The 17159-nt window shown below is 28.4% G+C and overlaps 1 protein-coding gene across 2 annotated transcripts; it reads right to left on the reverse strand.

Annotated features, from left to right (window-relative positions):
* Positions 1–3192: 3192 nt before the first annotated feature.
* On the reverse strand, positions 3193–9105 carry LOC100785322 (agamous-like MADS-box protein MADS2). Of its 2 annotated transcripts, none has more exons than XM_006593640.4 (8): positions 8535–9105; positions 5458–5536; positions 5218–5282; positions 4897–4996; positions 4403–4444; positions 4283–4324; positions 3651–3787; positions 3193–3568 (listed from the first exon to the last, which is right to left on the reverse strand). In XM_006593640.4, the coding sequence occupies exons 1-8, from the start codon at positions 8717–8719 to the stop codon at positions 3469–3471; spliced, it is 750 nt and encodes a 249-aa protein (XP_006593703.1). In that variant the 5' UTR covers positions 8720–9105; the 3' UTR covers positions 3193–3468. The 2 variants fall into 2 exon arrangements, with proteins under 2 accessions (XP_006593703.1, XP_003544012.1); XM_003543964.5 differs by having other exon boundaries at positions 5218–5279; positions 8535–9104.
* Positions 9106–17159: the final 8054 nt, after the last annotated feature.

Consider the following 17159-nt stretch of genomic DNA (forward strand, 5'->3'; position numbering starts at 1 on the left):
TCATCAAACAAAGAGTTAGATTTTGGAATTTGGCATTCTTCACTTGGAACCTCTTTTTGAAATCCCTAGAGGAAAAAAATTTCACAAACAAACAAAGAGTCAGAATGAAAAGAAGAATAATCATATATCACTTTATCGTTTGATATATTTTTTTCATTCTCTTTTTCTATCATCTTTTTTTTCCGCCTCAACTTTTTCTCTTTTGTTAGGAGAGAATGAAGAGTTTGGGAAGGGAAGGTTTAGGAGAGGTTTTGAGCCACAAAAGGGGAGGCAAAGGGAGGGGTGCCAAGAAGGTGAGGGAAGGCACCAGTAACGAAAGGAAGAAGAGGGAAGGGTGAGGAATTTTGAAATGGGGGCAAAAAAGTATTTTCCTTTTAGGTATTTCACTTTTTCATTGTAAGAACAAGTCCAATAATAAGATCTAAAAGTAATCTACAAATTGTATTGTATAGTATATGGGTATTCAAATTCTACGTATATAATGTTTTTCAAATAATTAAGAAATATCAGTGTAGGGTTAAAACATAGGAAATTTTATGTAATCTCACGAAACTACAGAGATGTCAGTGTAGTATTATTGTATAATTCTTGATTGAAGGATATCTTGGATTTAAAAGGGTGAAGCGGGGGGGGGATTGTCAAATTCTTTGAAAAAAAGAAGCAAAAGTTAATATTGATGTCTTCAAATTTGATCGAAGTTTATTTTCTGAAATGTTCAACCATGACACACAGGTAATCTAATTAAAAAGAATGTCAACAACATATTTTCTAACACCTTTTTGGATACATATTTAATTATTTGTTGAACTTTATTGAAAAATACAAAAATAATAAGTAAAACTCATTAAATAACAAATGAGATCTTCTAAATTGTGTGTATTTCAATCAACTTCAACTAATAATAGAAATATTAAAAAAAAAATGTGTCCAATCCTCTCTAATTAAAGATTGATTAAGCACGTAAGAACATTGAATGAGATGAACATTATTCAGCCAACAACTTAATCAATGAGGTGTTCAATTGATTGGCACCATATTGTTTAAAGTTGAGTATCAAATCAATGATAAGAAGTTTTGTGTGATGCCTTTACCCAAAAAGCTAAAAAATGATTATACTTTGCAGACGAATGAAAAACTTCAAAGGACAAACAAAACAAGAGTAGTGGGAGAAAACGAATGGATGGAGGAGACATGAACACTTCTTGTGGTCCTCAATGCCCTCTTCTTTCTATTCTCATTTTTCACATCTCCAACTAACCCACTTCGAGTCCCGACCCACTTTCCTGCAAAATGAAATTACATAAGTCACAATGCTGAACCATTTTTATTTGAATTGAAATTGTTATCCTAAACGTGTGTACTTTTTGCACAAACTTTTGCAATTAGGTATATAACGTGTGTGAAATTTTATATATGAAAATTTTAAACATAACTTTTATATGATTTTATTTTCAAAATTACATTTTCTTATTTTTAAGGGATACATCTTACTCTTTTAATGTGTTTAAAAGTTCATTAGTTTTAGATTAATTTAACATTGTTATTGTGTCTTGTGTTTTTCTTTAATTATAGATTTTTTTATTATATAAAAATAACTTTTAGTTAAAAAAGAATGTAAAAAGGATAATAAAATAAGATTTATTTATTGTGTTTTGACTAATTAAAGTACAGATATAAATACAAAATAATTCAATCCAATTCAAAACGCTTTTTTATATTGGATGGAGTTGAATTTATATTCAAATTAATTCAAAATGAACTGTAGTATATATTTATGACAGGATCAAGTGACTTTTGTGCTTCAAAGTTCACTAAACATGTTATAGAATTTGTGTTGAATTAATTAACAACACTAGTAACCTCTAAAATGAATAGAATAATTACAATTCTTATAAGAATTTAATTAGAATATATTAATAATGTAAGGAAATTTAGTGTCATGCAATCATGAATTGTTATCTAATAAAATATTATTTATTTTTGTAATAATTATTTTAAAAATCATATCTAAAATAATTTCTAGTTAATTCATATTATAAAGTCTTTTATACTGATAATGTATATGGTTTACATTACTTGATGGTATCACTATGGTTTCCTGCTCTGAAATAAGGGATATTTGGATGAGAGAAAAAAGGTTTTCAGGCCATAATTTTATGAAACTGAATGGGAAGTTCTAGAGGATAAAAAATCTCCAAGTTCATCAAGAATATTTAGGAGTGTCACTGTATAGGTACAGGATTACATAAAGTACACTTCATTAGTACTTGTACCAAAGTTCTAGAGGATAAAAAATCTCAAGTTCATCAAGAATATTTAGGAGTGTCACTGTATAGTGTACAAGATTACATAGAGTACACTTCATTGGTACTTGTACCAAAGGGGGGTACACACTCGAATTTGTTAACTCAATTTAGATCAACTGCACTTGGCTGCAAGGCACTAACCAAGATCGACGAAAATAGAAAGAAACCAATTATTGTTCATAATCTCACTTCTAAGTACAAAGTAGTCTTATTGTCTCTTTAGCTAATTCATTCCACTAAAGAATTCTAACCAAAATTTTCTTAAGGCTACATATTAAAGTGGATTCTGAAAAAACTTAGGATCATACTTGTGTAACTTCTTTCTTCAAAATCCTCAACAATGGCTAGGTCCTAGATAGCAGCTTCCTTCTTATGCCTCAGGCCCGGGGACGGGAAGACCCTTTAATATCTCTTCATAATATTTCATGTGTACAGATACACTGATGCTTATATTTTACTACAATCAGAGTTCTAAGGTTGCTAGTTGAGATATACAAACAAAACAATAAATTGACCATTTGACATCAACATTACAATTGAGGGCATGTGATACTTTTATATATAGTGGAAGGGCCAGGGATCATATCTCCGAGGACTTAAAAGTGCAAATGTATTGAAACATATTTTATCAAGATTCAAAAGTTTTTTTTTTTTTTTGTGGTGATGGTCTGGTTGGGTGGGGAGGGGAGTTTTAGACTGTCTTCCTACTTTATCTATAACCTTATCAAGGTTTTCTCTTCTTTGTAGTCACCCTTGAAATAAATTCAAGTGGCATTGCCATAGCCTCAGTATACTTTACAATATTGTCATATCATAGTGCAATTAATGCTCTACTAATGAATGCAAGTTTAAAAACAATTCTTAATGCAGCCAGATTAGAAAGTGATTGCAAAAGAAAAATGACATTAACAGGTCATTCAGTCAGATAAAACTTGTCCTCCAAAGATATTCAAAATACTATAACCTTCATGCCACATCCTATGACTATGGCTAAAGTTTTAATAGTTTTAAGTCAGTCACTGCTGTTTTTATGCCAAAACAAATAAATAACTAAAGAACAAGCAGCATTTACACATTTCCAACAGCAAGAGGCATTTTGACTTTGGTCTTAGGTGTTTGCTAATTTTATTTATGTAGCCATCCAAAATACTGAGAGCTTAGGTCAAAGCATCCATCCAGGAATAAATCCATTGACTTGTTGAGCTTGAGTTGTGGCAGCTAGCTGCTGCTCTGAGGCTTCAGGGTTGTACCTGTAGTCAGAACTGTACCAAGGGACAAGCATTATAATATAATTCAAATCACCACATTCAGCTAAAAAATACAAGAAAGTGGCTTATAGATTACCCTATCTGCAATGTGGGGTTGCACTCCAAAGGCTGGAAAAAGCCTTGGGAGTGAGCATTTTGTGTACCATATGACATACTTTGCTCACCAGCTTCCCATGTTTGCCTATACTGGTTTCTTGAATTGATTTCTTCCAGCTGCCAATAAAGTAGTCATGAATCAAATCATCATTAGAGGACCATAATTTTGATTAGAAGAATAAAAGATATAAGGTTACATTAGACACTATTGAATAGTTTTTCCATATTATATTAAAAACAAGTGCACAATCATATTATGCAACAGGACAACAACAACAATAATATCAATCCATAATCATACTGGTTTTATATGGTTAGCCAAGTGGAGAAAATGAGGAACTTCTGATAAGGTTTTTATTTATTTTGTTTGAAGAAATTCATTTTGTGAATTCAGTTCTTAGACTAATCTAAGAACTATTTACTAGAAAACTTTAACTTCCAAATATCCAATTCCAATCTGATATGCCAAGAATTAAGATGCAAGGTTGTGCTTCTAAATGGATTTATAGGAATAAATATAACTAAAAAATTATCACACTGAGCGAGATGTCATATTGCCAATTTTGCTTATTGTGGGATGAACTTCGTGGGAAATGGTATGATGTTTGTTACCTTCATGGTCAAAGATCTGTTTGCTTCTACCAGCATATGCTCCTGTATCAAACAATAGCTTGAAAGTGTTAGACACACACAAAGTTGATTTACTCTATACTCTATAATTATGCTAACTACCTTATTCTGAAGATCAGCTAACTGGTCCAGCATGAACTGAGTCTGCAAAGTAATGTTCCACATAGTGTCAGAAAATAGGAATCATAATCAGCTTTCCAATAATGGAACTTCAGACTCGTAAATTGGCATTTGAAACCATGTGAAGAAAAAAATTCAATCAAGAAAATACATGCAATTTCTTGACACTATCATCTTCTTGGCTTATAAAAATGTTAGATACAATGAACAGAAAATCCTGTTGGTGTCCATTTTCGCTAACAGTAATTCATTAACTTTGTTACTCAACTATTTGAACTTTGAACTCCTAATCCAGAAGAACTAATGCCAAGTTTACTTTTATATATAGAAAATATCTAAGAGAAAGATGTGAAATCACATGGAGAAAACTACATTAGTTATGTGGCCAGGGTCAATGCAACAAGTACAACATTGATGAGCTTTCTATGTATAATTTTCTGAAGGAAAAAAAAAATGAAACATTGATATTTTATCACCTTTGTGGACCTCACTTGCTTGAGAGATGAATCCAGTTGCCGCTCAAGCTGCTCAAGATCTTTGGTATTTAGTGGGCCCAAGTCTTCACCAAGAAGGTTCCTGCAGCATGGAACAATTGCATGCATGGTCTTAATGAAAACACTGCTGATGCAAATGGTATTCAATCATGATGAATAATTTACTGACTGCAAGAAAATTATGAAAATTTTCTCAAAAAGTTTAAAAAGAATAGTGAAAGCCAGGTTACAAGTTTTTAATATAGAACTGATTTTATCAGGAGTTTTGTGTATTTTTTTTAAATACTTTTATATGAAATTCACCTTTGGGTCCTTTGAAGAGATTCAAATCTTGCTTTCAGCTTCAAGTACTCACGGTAGCTGCTCTGCTATACAAAAGCAAATGACAAATGAAATATAACAAAGTGGAATTAATTTAAATAAGATATATTTTATTTTAAGTTGGCAATCAAAGTTCTAGCGATATAATAAGACTTTCCTAAGTGAAATTTTTAAAAGATGTTATATTTCTATAATGTTATAAACAATGGCATTACTACGTACCTCAAGCTCTTTGCCAGGTTTGCTGACTTCAACTGCACCATAGCTGCACTTTTGGTACCTTTCAAGTGTTTTGAGCATGCTGCAGATTCAAGAAGGAGAGAAAGGAAGAACTAATAAAATTGGTGATGGTGTATGGATAACCATACCAAAAGGTGTTTCACATTCTGGGTTATCTAATCCGAAATTTACAAGAGGATAATTCGGAACGAAGATTTTACATTCCAGATTATCTAATTCGGAATTTTCAAAGGGTGTAGGCTGAAATTGTTAAAGTACGTGCAGGAATAATAGGCCTACGTTACATTTAAAATGCGGTGCCAATTTTATTGGAGGCCCAAAAGTTAGAATTTGCTCCTCTTATGACACTATTTTTTGCCGACCCAAAACAAACAAAAACAAAAAACTTTAATGACACAAAATCAACATCAGCAATTAATATACTTTATCTATGCATTTATATTTTATTAATCATCTATATCAGAGTGACTAGTTATTAATGGTCTATATATAGACTCTAATATAATGTTGTGTTAGATGTATGAGGACCTTGATTTCTTGGGTAAATTTGGAGAAAAATGGAAGGTAACACCACAAATCACGGCAAAAGTTCCACTAAATGTTGAAGATAATAGAAATATATAATTAAAGCAAGCGGAAAATAAACACGTAATGTTTCTTTAGTGCTGCAGATATTATATGTAGAATTGAGAATATAATCTGATTAAAAGGAAGAAAAAAGTGAACTATGTCTGGCATCGAACCAAATATTTCCTATAAGTATCAAATATAAGCAGTATATTAGCATGATCTTCTGAAGCAATACAATGGGAAGCTAGAAAATCAAACTACATATTGGAAGAAACAAAAAAGCATTAACATATTACTATATCAGATGGAGTTGGTGACTGGTTATTGATTGAACATAATATAGTTTCCACATGTTAAGCAGCTCTAGGACTGTTATGATGCATGGCAAGATAAATAAATATACCACTCATGTATTTTAAAAGTGTAATTTACTCTTTTTGATGATCAACATGCTAAAATAATTATATAAGAAAGACTAAACTAGAAAGCACTAGAATATACAACATGAAGAATGACATTTACACATTTGTTCTAGTTAATACAGTTAAACACAAATTCGTACATGACCCCATATCTGCGCTTCTTAACTAAACCACATCATAACTAAAAGAGATAAATCCATAAATAGCATTACTTATACAACAGCTGGTGTTAGATATTCATATTCATATGTTTTAGAGGCCGGTTACACATTATTTGAATAAAAAATAATTGCAATGCTGCTATGTAATTAATCTCTAATTGTCAATAAATCTTTTCTAGGGTTAAATCCCAAGTTAGGCAGATTTTTTCTTTGTCAACTCATTTACTAGCCAAGCTGTGATCTTCCAACCTTTGAGATAAATATCTGCATTCTTCATACTGGCTTTTTATAACACATAGAAACAATCTCATATAACACTCATGCAGTAATATGATCATATTGATGAGAAAATAACCTTTGAAAATACAATGTTGTTCAATTGTCTTAAAATATATAAATGATCTAATAAATATGTTAAGAACATGTCGATGTGAGAATTTATTTCAACAACAAATCATTCTGCCGTATTCCCCACGAGAGGATAGGGAAAACAAAAATTAAGGAAAGTGAATAGAATTAATTTAATTTATTGCCATTAAATGTCCAGCATAACCAACTTACTCTCTCAGCATTGAACTTCAATGAGATAGACTTGTAAGGGCACACCTATCTCATGTTTGTCCTTTCAAATTTCAGTACTAACAAATTCATTACTAAAGTACTTGGCTTTAATAATAAGGGATATATAATACAAGATTGTAAGACAACAACTAGTCATCAATTTCAACTCAAGCATAAAAACTAGAGGGATTGGAGGAGAAAGTATAATTAGTTAATTAGTTAATATGAATTAAAGTGAAGAGAAAAATTAATAGAACTTTTACATGGAAAATACTAAAATGATATTATATTTATATTCACCAGATGTTCATATGCTTAGATAGTTATTACTTATTAGATATAATATCGTTCCCCTTTATTTAAGAAAAAGAAATACTAACTATATTAAATGCAGCAATTTCAGACAAAAAAAGTCCCGTACACAGATACACAGTGGTAAGCTGATGATGAAATAAAAACATCCTTTATTGCTTTCCAAATGTCAAACTTATTTGTTTTAGAGTAACCAAATAGTGTTTATTTGTTTTCGGTGCAACACACTGGACGCTTACATTCCGTCCTTGCTTCATTGGACTTAAGATGTGTTCAATGTTGTCATAAGAACTTCATTTCAGGACAATCAAGTACTGCTGCTACACATCTTGGTCAACAACTCACATACATAGATATAGCCAGACTTTAAAGAAAAAAATAACAAGAAAGCAAAAACAAAAAAACAAAAAAAATATAATACAAAGAAATTAAACAAAAATCAGGCCAGTTAAAAAATAAAAAATAAAACAGATCTATTAGCCTTGTTGTTTAATAAAAAGAATCCATGGAGGAAAAAATTACATAAAATTAAGCAAAAATCACTAAAACCTGGAGGGGGGAAAAGAAAACAAAAAAGGAAGGGAAATCAATCAACAAAATCCGTACAAGAAAACAAAACATCACACATATTTTCCAGATCATGATCTACATCACCAGATCTTACAATCTTACATTCAAAAGATCATATCAAAGTTGAAAGATTAATTAATTACTTCAACTCCAGCTCATAGGAAAAAAGAAATATGAAAATTCTTCTCAAGCCAGTAGAACTTACAAAATCCACAAACTCACACTACGAAATAAGATTCAAGAAGTCATGTGGAGAAATAATAAAACAGCAAAAAAGGGTATTTTTTTCCAAAAAAAAATAGTCACCTCAAATCTCAAATATAAGCAAATCAAAGGAGAGCCAAGCAAGTAGATCTTAAATATATTCACACTTAAATATATAAAACAAAGATTAGAGAAACTCATTCGAATTTTTATATGATTATGAGTGCAAATAATTAAAACAAACAAAAATAACACATACCTGTTGGTGCTACAGAATTCATAAAGCTTGCCGCGGGTAGAGAAGATGATGAGGGCAACCTCAGCATCACAGAGAACAGAAAGCTCATAGGCTTTCTTGAGAAGCCCATTTCTCCTCTTTGCAAACGTTACCTGCCTGTTTATCTTGTTCTCTATCCTTTTGAGTTCCACTCTTCCCCTCCCCATAATATTTCTACACCTAATTATTATCAAATACTAATATTTTTATATATTGCCTTATATCTTCCTTATTCAAAATATTTTCCCTTTTTCCTTATATCTTTGTTTCTTTCTTCTTTTATACGTACAGTTTCTATTTTTTTCTTTCTATCCCCTCTCTTAGGTACCTGTTGAACCTTCTTTTCTGGGTCAGTACTCTACTAAACCCAAATTTGTGAAAAACAAGAGAGGGTTCTGGAGTAGTTCAAGACACTCTTGGAACCCTAGAGAGAGAGGAAAAAATTTGAGGAGAGAGAAAGAGAACAAAGCAAACATCATCAACAACAACAACAACACAGTTGTGTCTATCAAACTTGGCTTTTTTATCCTCAGATGTTCACTTTTTTTCTTTTTCTATTTTTCTCTTTGTTCCAATCTCCACCATTAAATGGAGTGCATCTTGCTAGGGTTGGTCCGAGTTTCCTGTTTCATACAAGTTTCTTTTTATCATGCTTTACTGGGTTAAGGTATTTTTGGCAAAAAATATTTTCCCGTTCTCACTTATAGCGCGTATGAAACACGCTCATTATAACCTATTGGCTTGTGGGACGCCTCTAATACACGGGCGCGTGGAGACAGCTGTCTTTAACTGTGGATGATATTAAGAAAATTCTGTCATTTTTTTCCACTGTGTTCACGTTAGTAGAGCACTGCAAGAACGTCGTCAGATACCTTAAACTGGACCCCCACGTGTCACTTTATCACTGGCTTTCATTTTCTAGCATGCAAAACGGGAATTTAGTCTTTCAGATAGGCATGGATAATAATAGTATTAAGGTTACATTAGTACTATTCAGAATTTACTAATTTAGATCGATCCATATATTATAATTTTATTGAGTTTTAAGATAAATCTCTAATTTAAAAGCTGTTGACAGAGTTCTTATATTTTGTTTTTCAAAATTTTAATCAGATTCCATTAAATATCATTATTTTTTCAAGTTATTAATTTATAAGGAGCAACTATAAAAATTTATACTATTCATCAATTAAAAATCTGTTAATGGTTGGAATCTAAATGGGAAATTATATCGTTGACTTTTTTATCAATTAGGGGTAAAATTTTACCCAATTTTCCAATAAGGTGTATATTTTGAAAAATTATCCAAAATGGGATAAGTTATAACAGATGTTATGACTTCTAACTCAAAAGTCGTAACATCTGATATGACTTTTTATTTTTTTTTAATTGAAGTCGTAAAATTATTTACAACTTCAGTTTAAATTTTATTTTTTTTAAGATTTTAAAGTCGTAATTTTTTTTTACTTTAAATCAAAGTTATAAAATTATTTACGATTTCATTAAAAAAAAAATTTATTTTATGACTTTAAAGTCGTAAAATATTTTTTTGCTTTTTTTCATTTGGAAAACTTGTTTTTGTTTTGTTAACCTGTGTTTTTTTAATTTAAATTGTTTACGGTTTTATTTTTATTTTAAATAAAAAAATTATATATATATATATATATATATATATATATATATATTTAAATATATAATAAATAATATTAAGTTGACTTATTTATTAGTATATTTTTATGATTTTATTTGATACGTTATTATTTTATTTTAATGTTTTATTATTTAAAACATGTTATATATATTTTTTATATAATTTACTTTAAATGTTTTTTATTTAAAGTTTAAATAATGTATCAATAAAAGTTAAAAACAACATAATTAATACATTAATATAAAACACACAATACAAATGAAAGAAAAACATAAAAATTATAAGTTATTTTAATCATGTACTTATTTGTATAGACAGTTAGTCTGATTATGTCCTTCACTTCTACTTAATGAGCATTTTTTAGGCCTATTTAGAAGTGGTTCTTCCATCTCATTATGTATTCGAGTAGTGGCCAACCTGCCTGATGTCTATCGTCGTTTCGAAGGATCAGACATAAAATGCGAACCTAAATATTGAGGTCATGTGGCTTCACTTCCAAGGGAATGAAAATGATGTTGATAAACTTTTAAAATGTTTTCCAACTTGTATACAGGATCAACAAAGTCATCATAATTTAAATTGCAAAAAACACACACTGCAATTGCATGCGAGCAAGGTAGTCGAAGTGGTTGAAATTGTCCATAATCACACGACTATTCATTCAATTTGATAGTGTATGTCATTGCTCGTCGACCAAGTAGCGTATTTGCAATTTCTTGAACCTCAAACTCTCATGTTTCTAGAACATGCATGCGAACATAATGCGAGGTAGCAATGTGTTGATTTTCTTGCATCATGACATATATGTCTTCGAGGTACCTATGTCCTGTCTTTATCATATTCATGATTTTGATGCCGTTAGTAACAAGTGAATCATTTATTTTATTAAATGTTTCATTGACTAAGGCAGTAATAGGTAATGCTCGGGCTCATTTCAAAATAGAATTCATACATTCAGCAAGGTTGGTAGTCATATGACCATATTGTTTTCCTTCATTGTAGACCTGAGTCCATTTACTCTTAGGAATTTGATCCAACCAATCTGCTGTTTGTGGAAACTCTGCTCGCATAGCAAGCAACTTAGCCTCAAATTGTAGATTCCTCATCTCATACCCTATGCGAAAAGATAGAACAATGAGTAATAAATTTAGTGAACATGTAATAAAGCAAGAATATGATGCATGAAATAGGAAGAAACATATTCATATTTATGACTTGTTTTTTTAAGTCAACATTTTTAAACTGTTTGTTGAAATTTGATGCAATGTGGCGAATGCAATACACAGACGAAACATCTGGTCCATTCCAGCCAACGCATTCGAATTGTAAAGCTGCTAGCAAACTGGTTTCCCTGTTTGATATAATACACAAATTTGGTTGCGGTGTAATATATCTTTGCAAATAATGCAAGAACCACATCCAAGCTTCTTTAGTCTCGCTCTCAACAATTGCAAAAGCAAGTGAAAAATTGTTCCTACTACCATCTTGTCCGATGACAGTCAATAAAGTACCACGATATTTGCCAATTAAAAATGTCTCATCTACTTGTACAAGTGGCTTGCAATATTTGAAGCCTTCAATGCACGGATTAAACGCCCAAAATACATGATTAAGAATCACCCTAGGAAGATCATTGTCACCTTCCTCCATTGAAGATGAAGTTTTGTATTTTACTATGGTATCTGGTACAAAGTGTTGAGCAGCTGTTAATCATACAGGCAGGTAACTGTATGATTGTTCCCAACTTCCAAATGTCATTTCAAGGGATTTCTGTTTAGTTGTCCATGCTTTTTTGTATGAAACAGTGTAACCAAACCGTTGATGCATGTCTACAATCAAGGTTTTGATTTTGATACTCGGATTTGTTTTCACTAAATGAACAATATTATGGGCAATTACAGAAGAATCTAACCTAACATGATCTTGTGATATGGTAGAATTTGTGCAGGTGTAAATACAGTTTAATTTCTTCAACTCCAACCTTTTGCGTATTTTGCTGAACGATACTCTTGCCCTCCAATAACATCCATTACCATATTGATTACACATGACAACATATTTGTCACTCTTGTTCTCGACCACATCAAAATTAAATGAATGCATAAAATGAAATTGTTTAATGACATTCACAGCTGCTTGTTTTGATTCAATCACCAACATCAATCATATGCAAAACCCAATGTACTTCCAGTGCATGTCCTTGGATTTATGTCCCAACATCATCTATCACAAGCACAGTATCAATCAACAAGTTTTTCTGGTCATGCATCTCAAGGATGTTAACAAAGTTTTCAACCACTAGAGTTTTAATCATATATACCTCAATACTCATTTCAAGTCCCTTCTACCTCAAATGTTTTTTATGGCTCCTCACAAATGTTTGCCACCACTTTCAACACTCCACCACTTGCATATAATCTAGCACCATCAAGTTCTTGTTATCGTCCATCATTACCTATTCAAATACGTGACATGGGTCACGAAGATGAGGACAAGGATGAGGATAACAACAATAACAACGATAAAGATGATGACAACAGTGGTGATCATGTTCCTCAACAGCAACGCACAATTACACGTGAGCATCCTAGAATAAGAGGAGGTAGAGACCATAGACCAAGAGGACAACAAACACAAACAAATCCAGTCCAACAAGATGAGAGACAAATACAAACAAATTCAGTCCAACAAGATGAGAGACCGAGATGCATATCTAAAAGAACTCCCTGTGGGACATCATCTCATCATTAGTTTAATAAATATGTAATTTTTATTTAAATATAATTAATTTTTAAACTAAAGTCTTTCAAATTTTTAATATCTCATTTTAATTTTTTATGTATTTTTATTGATAGATTATTTAAACTTTAAATAAAAAACATTTAAAGTAAACTATATTAAAAATATATATAACATGTTTTAAATAATAAAACATTAAAATAAAATAATAACATATCAAATAAAATCATAAAAAATATACTAATAACTAAGTCAACTTAATATTATTTATTATATATTTATATATATTCATTTATTTTTTTTATTTAAAATAAAAATAAAACCGTAAACAGTTGTAAATTAAAAAAAACATATTTATGAAAAGAAAAAAAATAGGTTAACAAAACAAAAACATGCTTAGGAATAGAAAAAAATAAGTTTAAAAAAAAACCGTTTACGACTTCAAAGTAGTAAACCTTTAAAAAAAATTTAAAAATAATTTTACGACTTTAAAGTCATTAAACCAAAAAAAAAATTTAAATTAATGAAGTCGTAAATAATTTTATGACTTCAATTTGAAAAAAATTTATGACTTTAAAGTCGTAAAAAAAATATAATTTAAACTGAAGTCGTAAATAATTTTATGATTTCAATTAAAAAAATAAAAAGTTGTAACAGGTGTTACAACTTCTAAGTTAAAAGTCATAACACTTATTACGATTTATCCCGTTTTGAATAATTTTTTAAAATATACTTCTATTAGAAAATTAGATAAAATTTTACCCCTAATTAACAAAAAAAGTCTATGTTGTCACGACTCTGACAGTAAGATGTGTCATTCAATAGTCACATGGAGAATGGCCAGCTCGTATACCAAACCCCTTCATCAAATGTGAAACTAATATCTTATTGTATATGTATTAATTTATAACTCTTAAAAAATAATTTATTTAGTTAATTATATTAAACTTATCAATTATTTGTAATATTTTATTTTTTTATCATATTTTATTTTTTTATCTCTTTATTCACTTAATTTATTTTTGATTAATGTTTGAAGAGAAAATAATTAAATAAGGATATGTAAGAAAAAAAATAATTAATGTATCTACAAATTAGAAAATGGACTTATAAAAAGGGGAAAAAAAATTCTGAATATGATTTTAACAGGCAAAAGGAGTAATTTTTTTTTTATTTTTTCAATGATAAAAATATTTAATGGATATGAACTTCTCAATCAATTTTATAAAAATTATTTTTATAAATTTTTTTTTGAAGTAATTATTATAAAAATCAATAAATTTATTTGGGATCGTCCAAAGTTAATGTAACCGAAACTCAAATTTTAGGTTCACTAAAAAGTTATTATTTGTTATTAAGTTTTATAAAGTAAACAAAAAATCCTATTGTTAACAAAAACACCACATATATTAAGAAAAAAACTAACATATAACTCATTTAAAGAATAAAACTTCTCTTAAAATTTGTGTTAGATCCCATTTATTTATCATATATAATACCATTTAAATAGTTAGTAAAGTTAATACATGTATAACTTCTACTGGGGCGGATATATATATATATATGTATGTATATATGACTTTTTTTTTAAGATCCTTTGTGTATTAATAAAAGGAAATATATAAGAAAAATATGTTTTTAATTGATATTTGCTTAAAATTTTCTTAGTAATAAATCATATCTCTAATTTTATTCATAAAACTAATAATACCTATTTTTAAAATTTATTATTTATTAAATAATTATTTATTAGAACTTAAATATTTAAATAATTATGTAAGAAAAATCAATCTCCCCTTTCATACATTCATCGATCCCTTACTGTACATAATCTTAACTATTTAAGGTAGACTTCTCTCTTGATCTTCTAAGTTCTATCTCGGTCTCTTTTTTATTTAACCAGGTTATATAAACGTGTTATATTAATCTCTAAATAACTTACAGATGTTAGAAGAATTTACTGAATTCTTTCACGATTATGTTGAACAATTTTTTTTTTTAATTCCGCTTATTATTCATGCGCTTGATCTTTTGATTGAAACCTTGAATGACTTCATTCATTTTTTATGAACAAAATGAATATATTAATATTGAGTAGTGTACTGCAAAATTACACAAGAGTAAATGTACCTTATCTCTTTGTTTTTGCAACCTATATATTAAGTTATTAACTGGTTGGTTGGGTGCTTCAATCTCTTTTACTAAAGAGGGACTATTGAAACAATTTTTTTATTTTTTATTTCGCATATTATTCATGCTCTTGTTTATTTTTATTTTTTTTTAACTTAATGTACTTCACTCGTTTAATATTATGTTTCAATTTATCAGGTAGATATATAACACAAAGTAGGTACTTTAGCATTTTTTTTTCTTTTAGAGTTTTAAAATTAATGTATGTGTCTATGATTTAAAACAACTTATGGATCATATAGTTATAAATAGGGTAATTGAACATTTTGGTCGCTAATGTTTAAAGCGGTAACTTAGTACTTGAAAGAACAATATTTTAATTTAGTCTTTGAATGATAAAAAGTATAGCAATTATATCTTACATATAATTTAATAATAATTTTATCCCTAAATTTTAAAATTTAATCTCAAATTAATTTTAAAAAATGTAACTTAATATTAAATTGATATTTAAATATTAGAACTTAATAACAAATAATGTCACAAACTTAACAATATAGTACAATTGTTGTATTTTTTATACGTTCAAATATTAAATTATAATTTTTGTACTTTTAAAGACTAAATTATTATTAACTTATAGATTAAGGGAACAAAATGATAACTTATCCTTATAAATATAAGGAAAAAAATATTTACAAAACTTTCTGGATGCAATCTATATATTTGTTAAGTCCCCCTCGTGAATCCAATGGTTTTTGCTAATTATACACATTTATAATTTTAAAATTACAGGAAGCTATTAATTTTTTATAAGGATTTATAATTGATTTAACCTCTTTCTTAACTTTATTGATTTTTACTATATAAGATAAGAAAGAATATTAATAAGATAATAATATATTGAAATTTGAAAAAAAAAAGTAATTTAGTTAAATACAACTACAAATTTTTTTATTGAACAATAGTATTAAACAACTTTTTTTTTTAATCTTATATGCCAATTGCATAACTTACCGAAATGAAAAATTGAAAGTTTTCAAATGCTTAAAAGCTAACTAAAAGAAAAAAAAAGAAGTTATTTAAATAAGTTTCAAACCTGAATTTGGAATAATAAAGAATTTTTTTTAAGTTTTATCTTTTTTCCTACATTCAGAAAAGAAAAGGAAATAAAGCATCATTAACACCCTCATTAAAATTTTCTGAAAAGTAACTATCTCTATTTTATATATCATATACTTTATAATATATCTATTATTTTGGTTGATATAATTTTTTATTTTTTCAATTTTAATTCTTGTAAAAAAAATTGTTAATTTTTTGTCCTTATAACGCATAAGGACTAAAATGGAAGAAAATATTTTACTCAGATCAAATTTAAAAAATATAAATTTACATAAACTAAAAATGAACAAAATATCTTACAAAAATCAAAATTAAAAAAATGAAAAAAGTGTGTATTTTTTCTATTTTGATCCCTATAAGATATTTGTTCATTTTTAGTCCTTATATATTTATATTTCCATTAATGATCCCCATAATTGTGAATTTATGGGGACTATAAAAATTAAAATCTTAAAAAAATTAAAATTAAAAAAATGCAAACTTGCAAGTATTAAAAATGAAAAAAAAATTACATTAACTAAAATAGAATAAACGTCAATTTAGAGGGACTCAAATTGGGAGAATGAACTTATAGGATAATTTTTTTTTAAATGTTAACTACCAGAAACATATTTAAGTCATTTTCAAAATATGATAATTTTTTATCTATTATCATTATAATTTTTTTCTTTTTCTAACATAATTTATTTTATTTTTAACCTATGCATATATGCTGTATAAGAAAAAAAATCATAACCTAAATAACAAATAAATTTTAAATTAAAAGAATGTGTCTTTAATAATTTATAAGAGAAATTAGCACAATATATTCTTCCAAGGAAAAAATTCAATTGAAGTTTCATAAGTATTAATTTAGGTTATTGTTTCTTCATCACAATATACACTATACATGTTTATAGACCTCGTCATGTAATCTTTTTTTGTTTTTTTGTTTCTGGTATTTCACCTCTCTTAAAACCATC

The sequence above is a fragment of the Glycine max genome, chromosome 13 (genome assembly GCF_000004515.6).
Source record: "Glycine max cultivar Williams 82 chromosome 13, Glycine_max_v4.0, whole genome shotgun sequence".
Taxonomy (NCBI): Eukaryota; Viridiplantae; Streptophyta; class Magnoliopsida; order Fabales; family Fabaceae; genus Glycine; species Glycine max.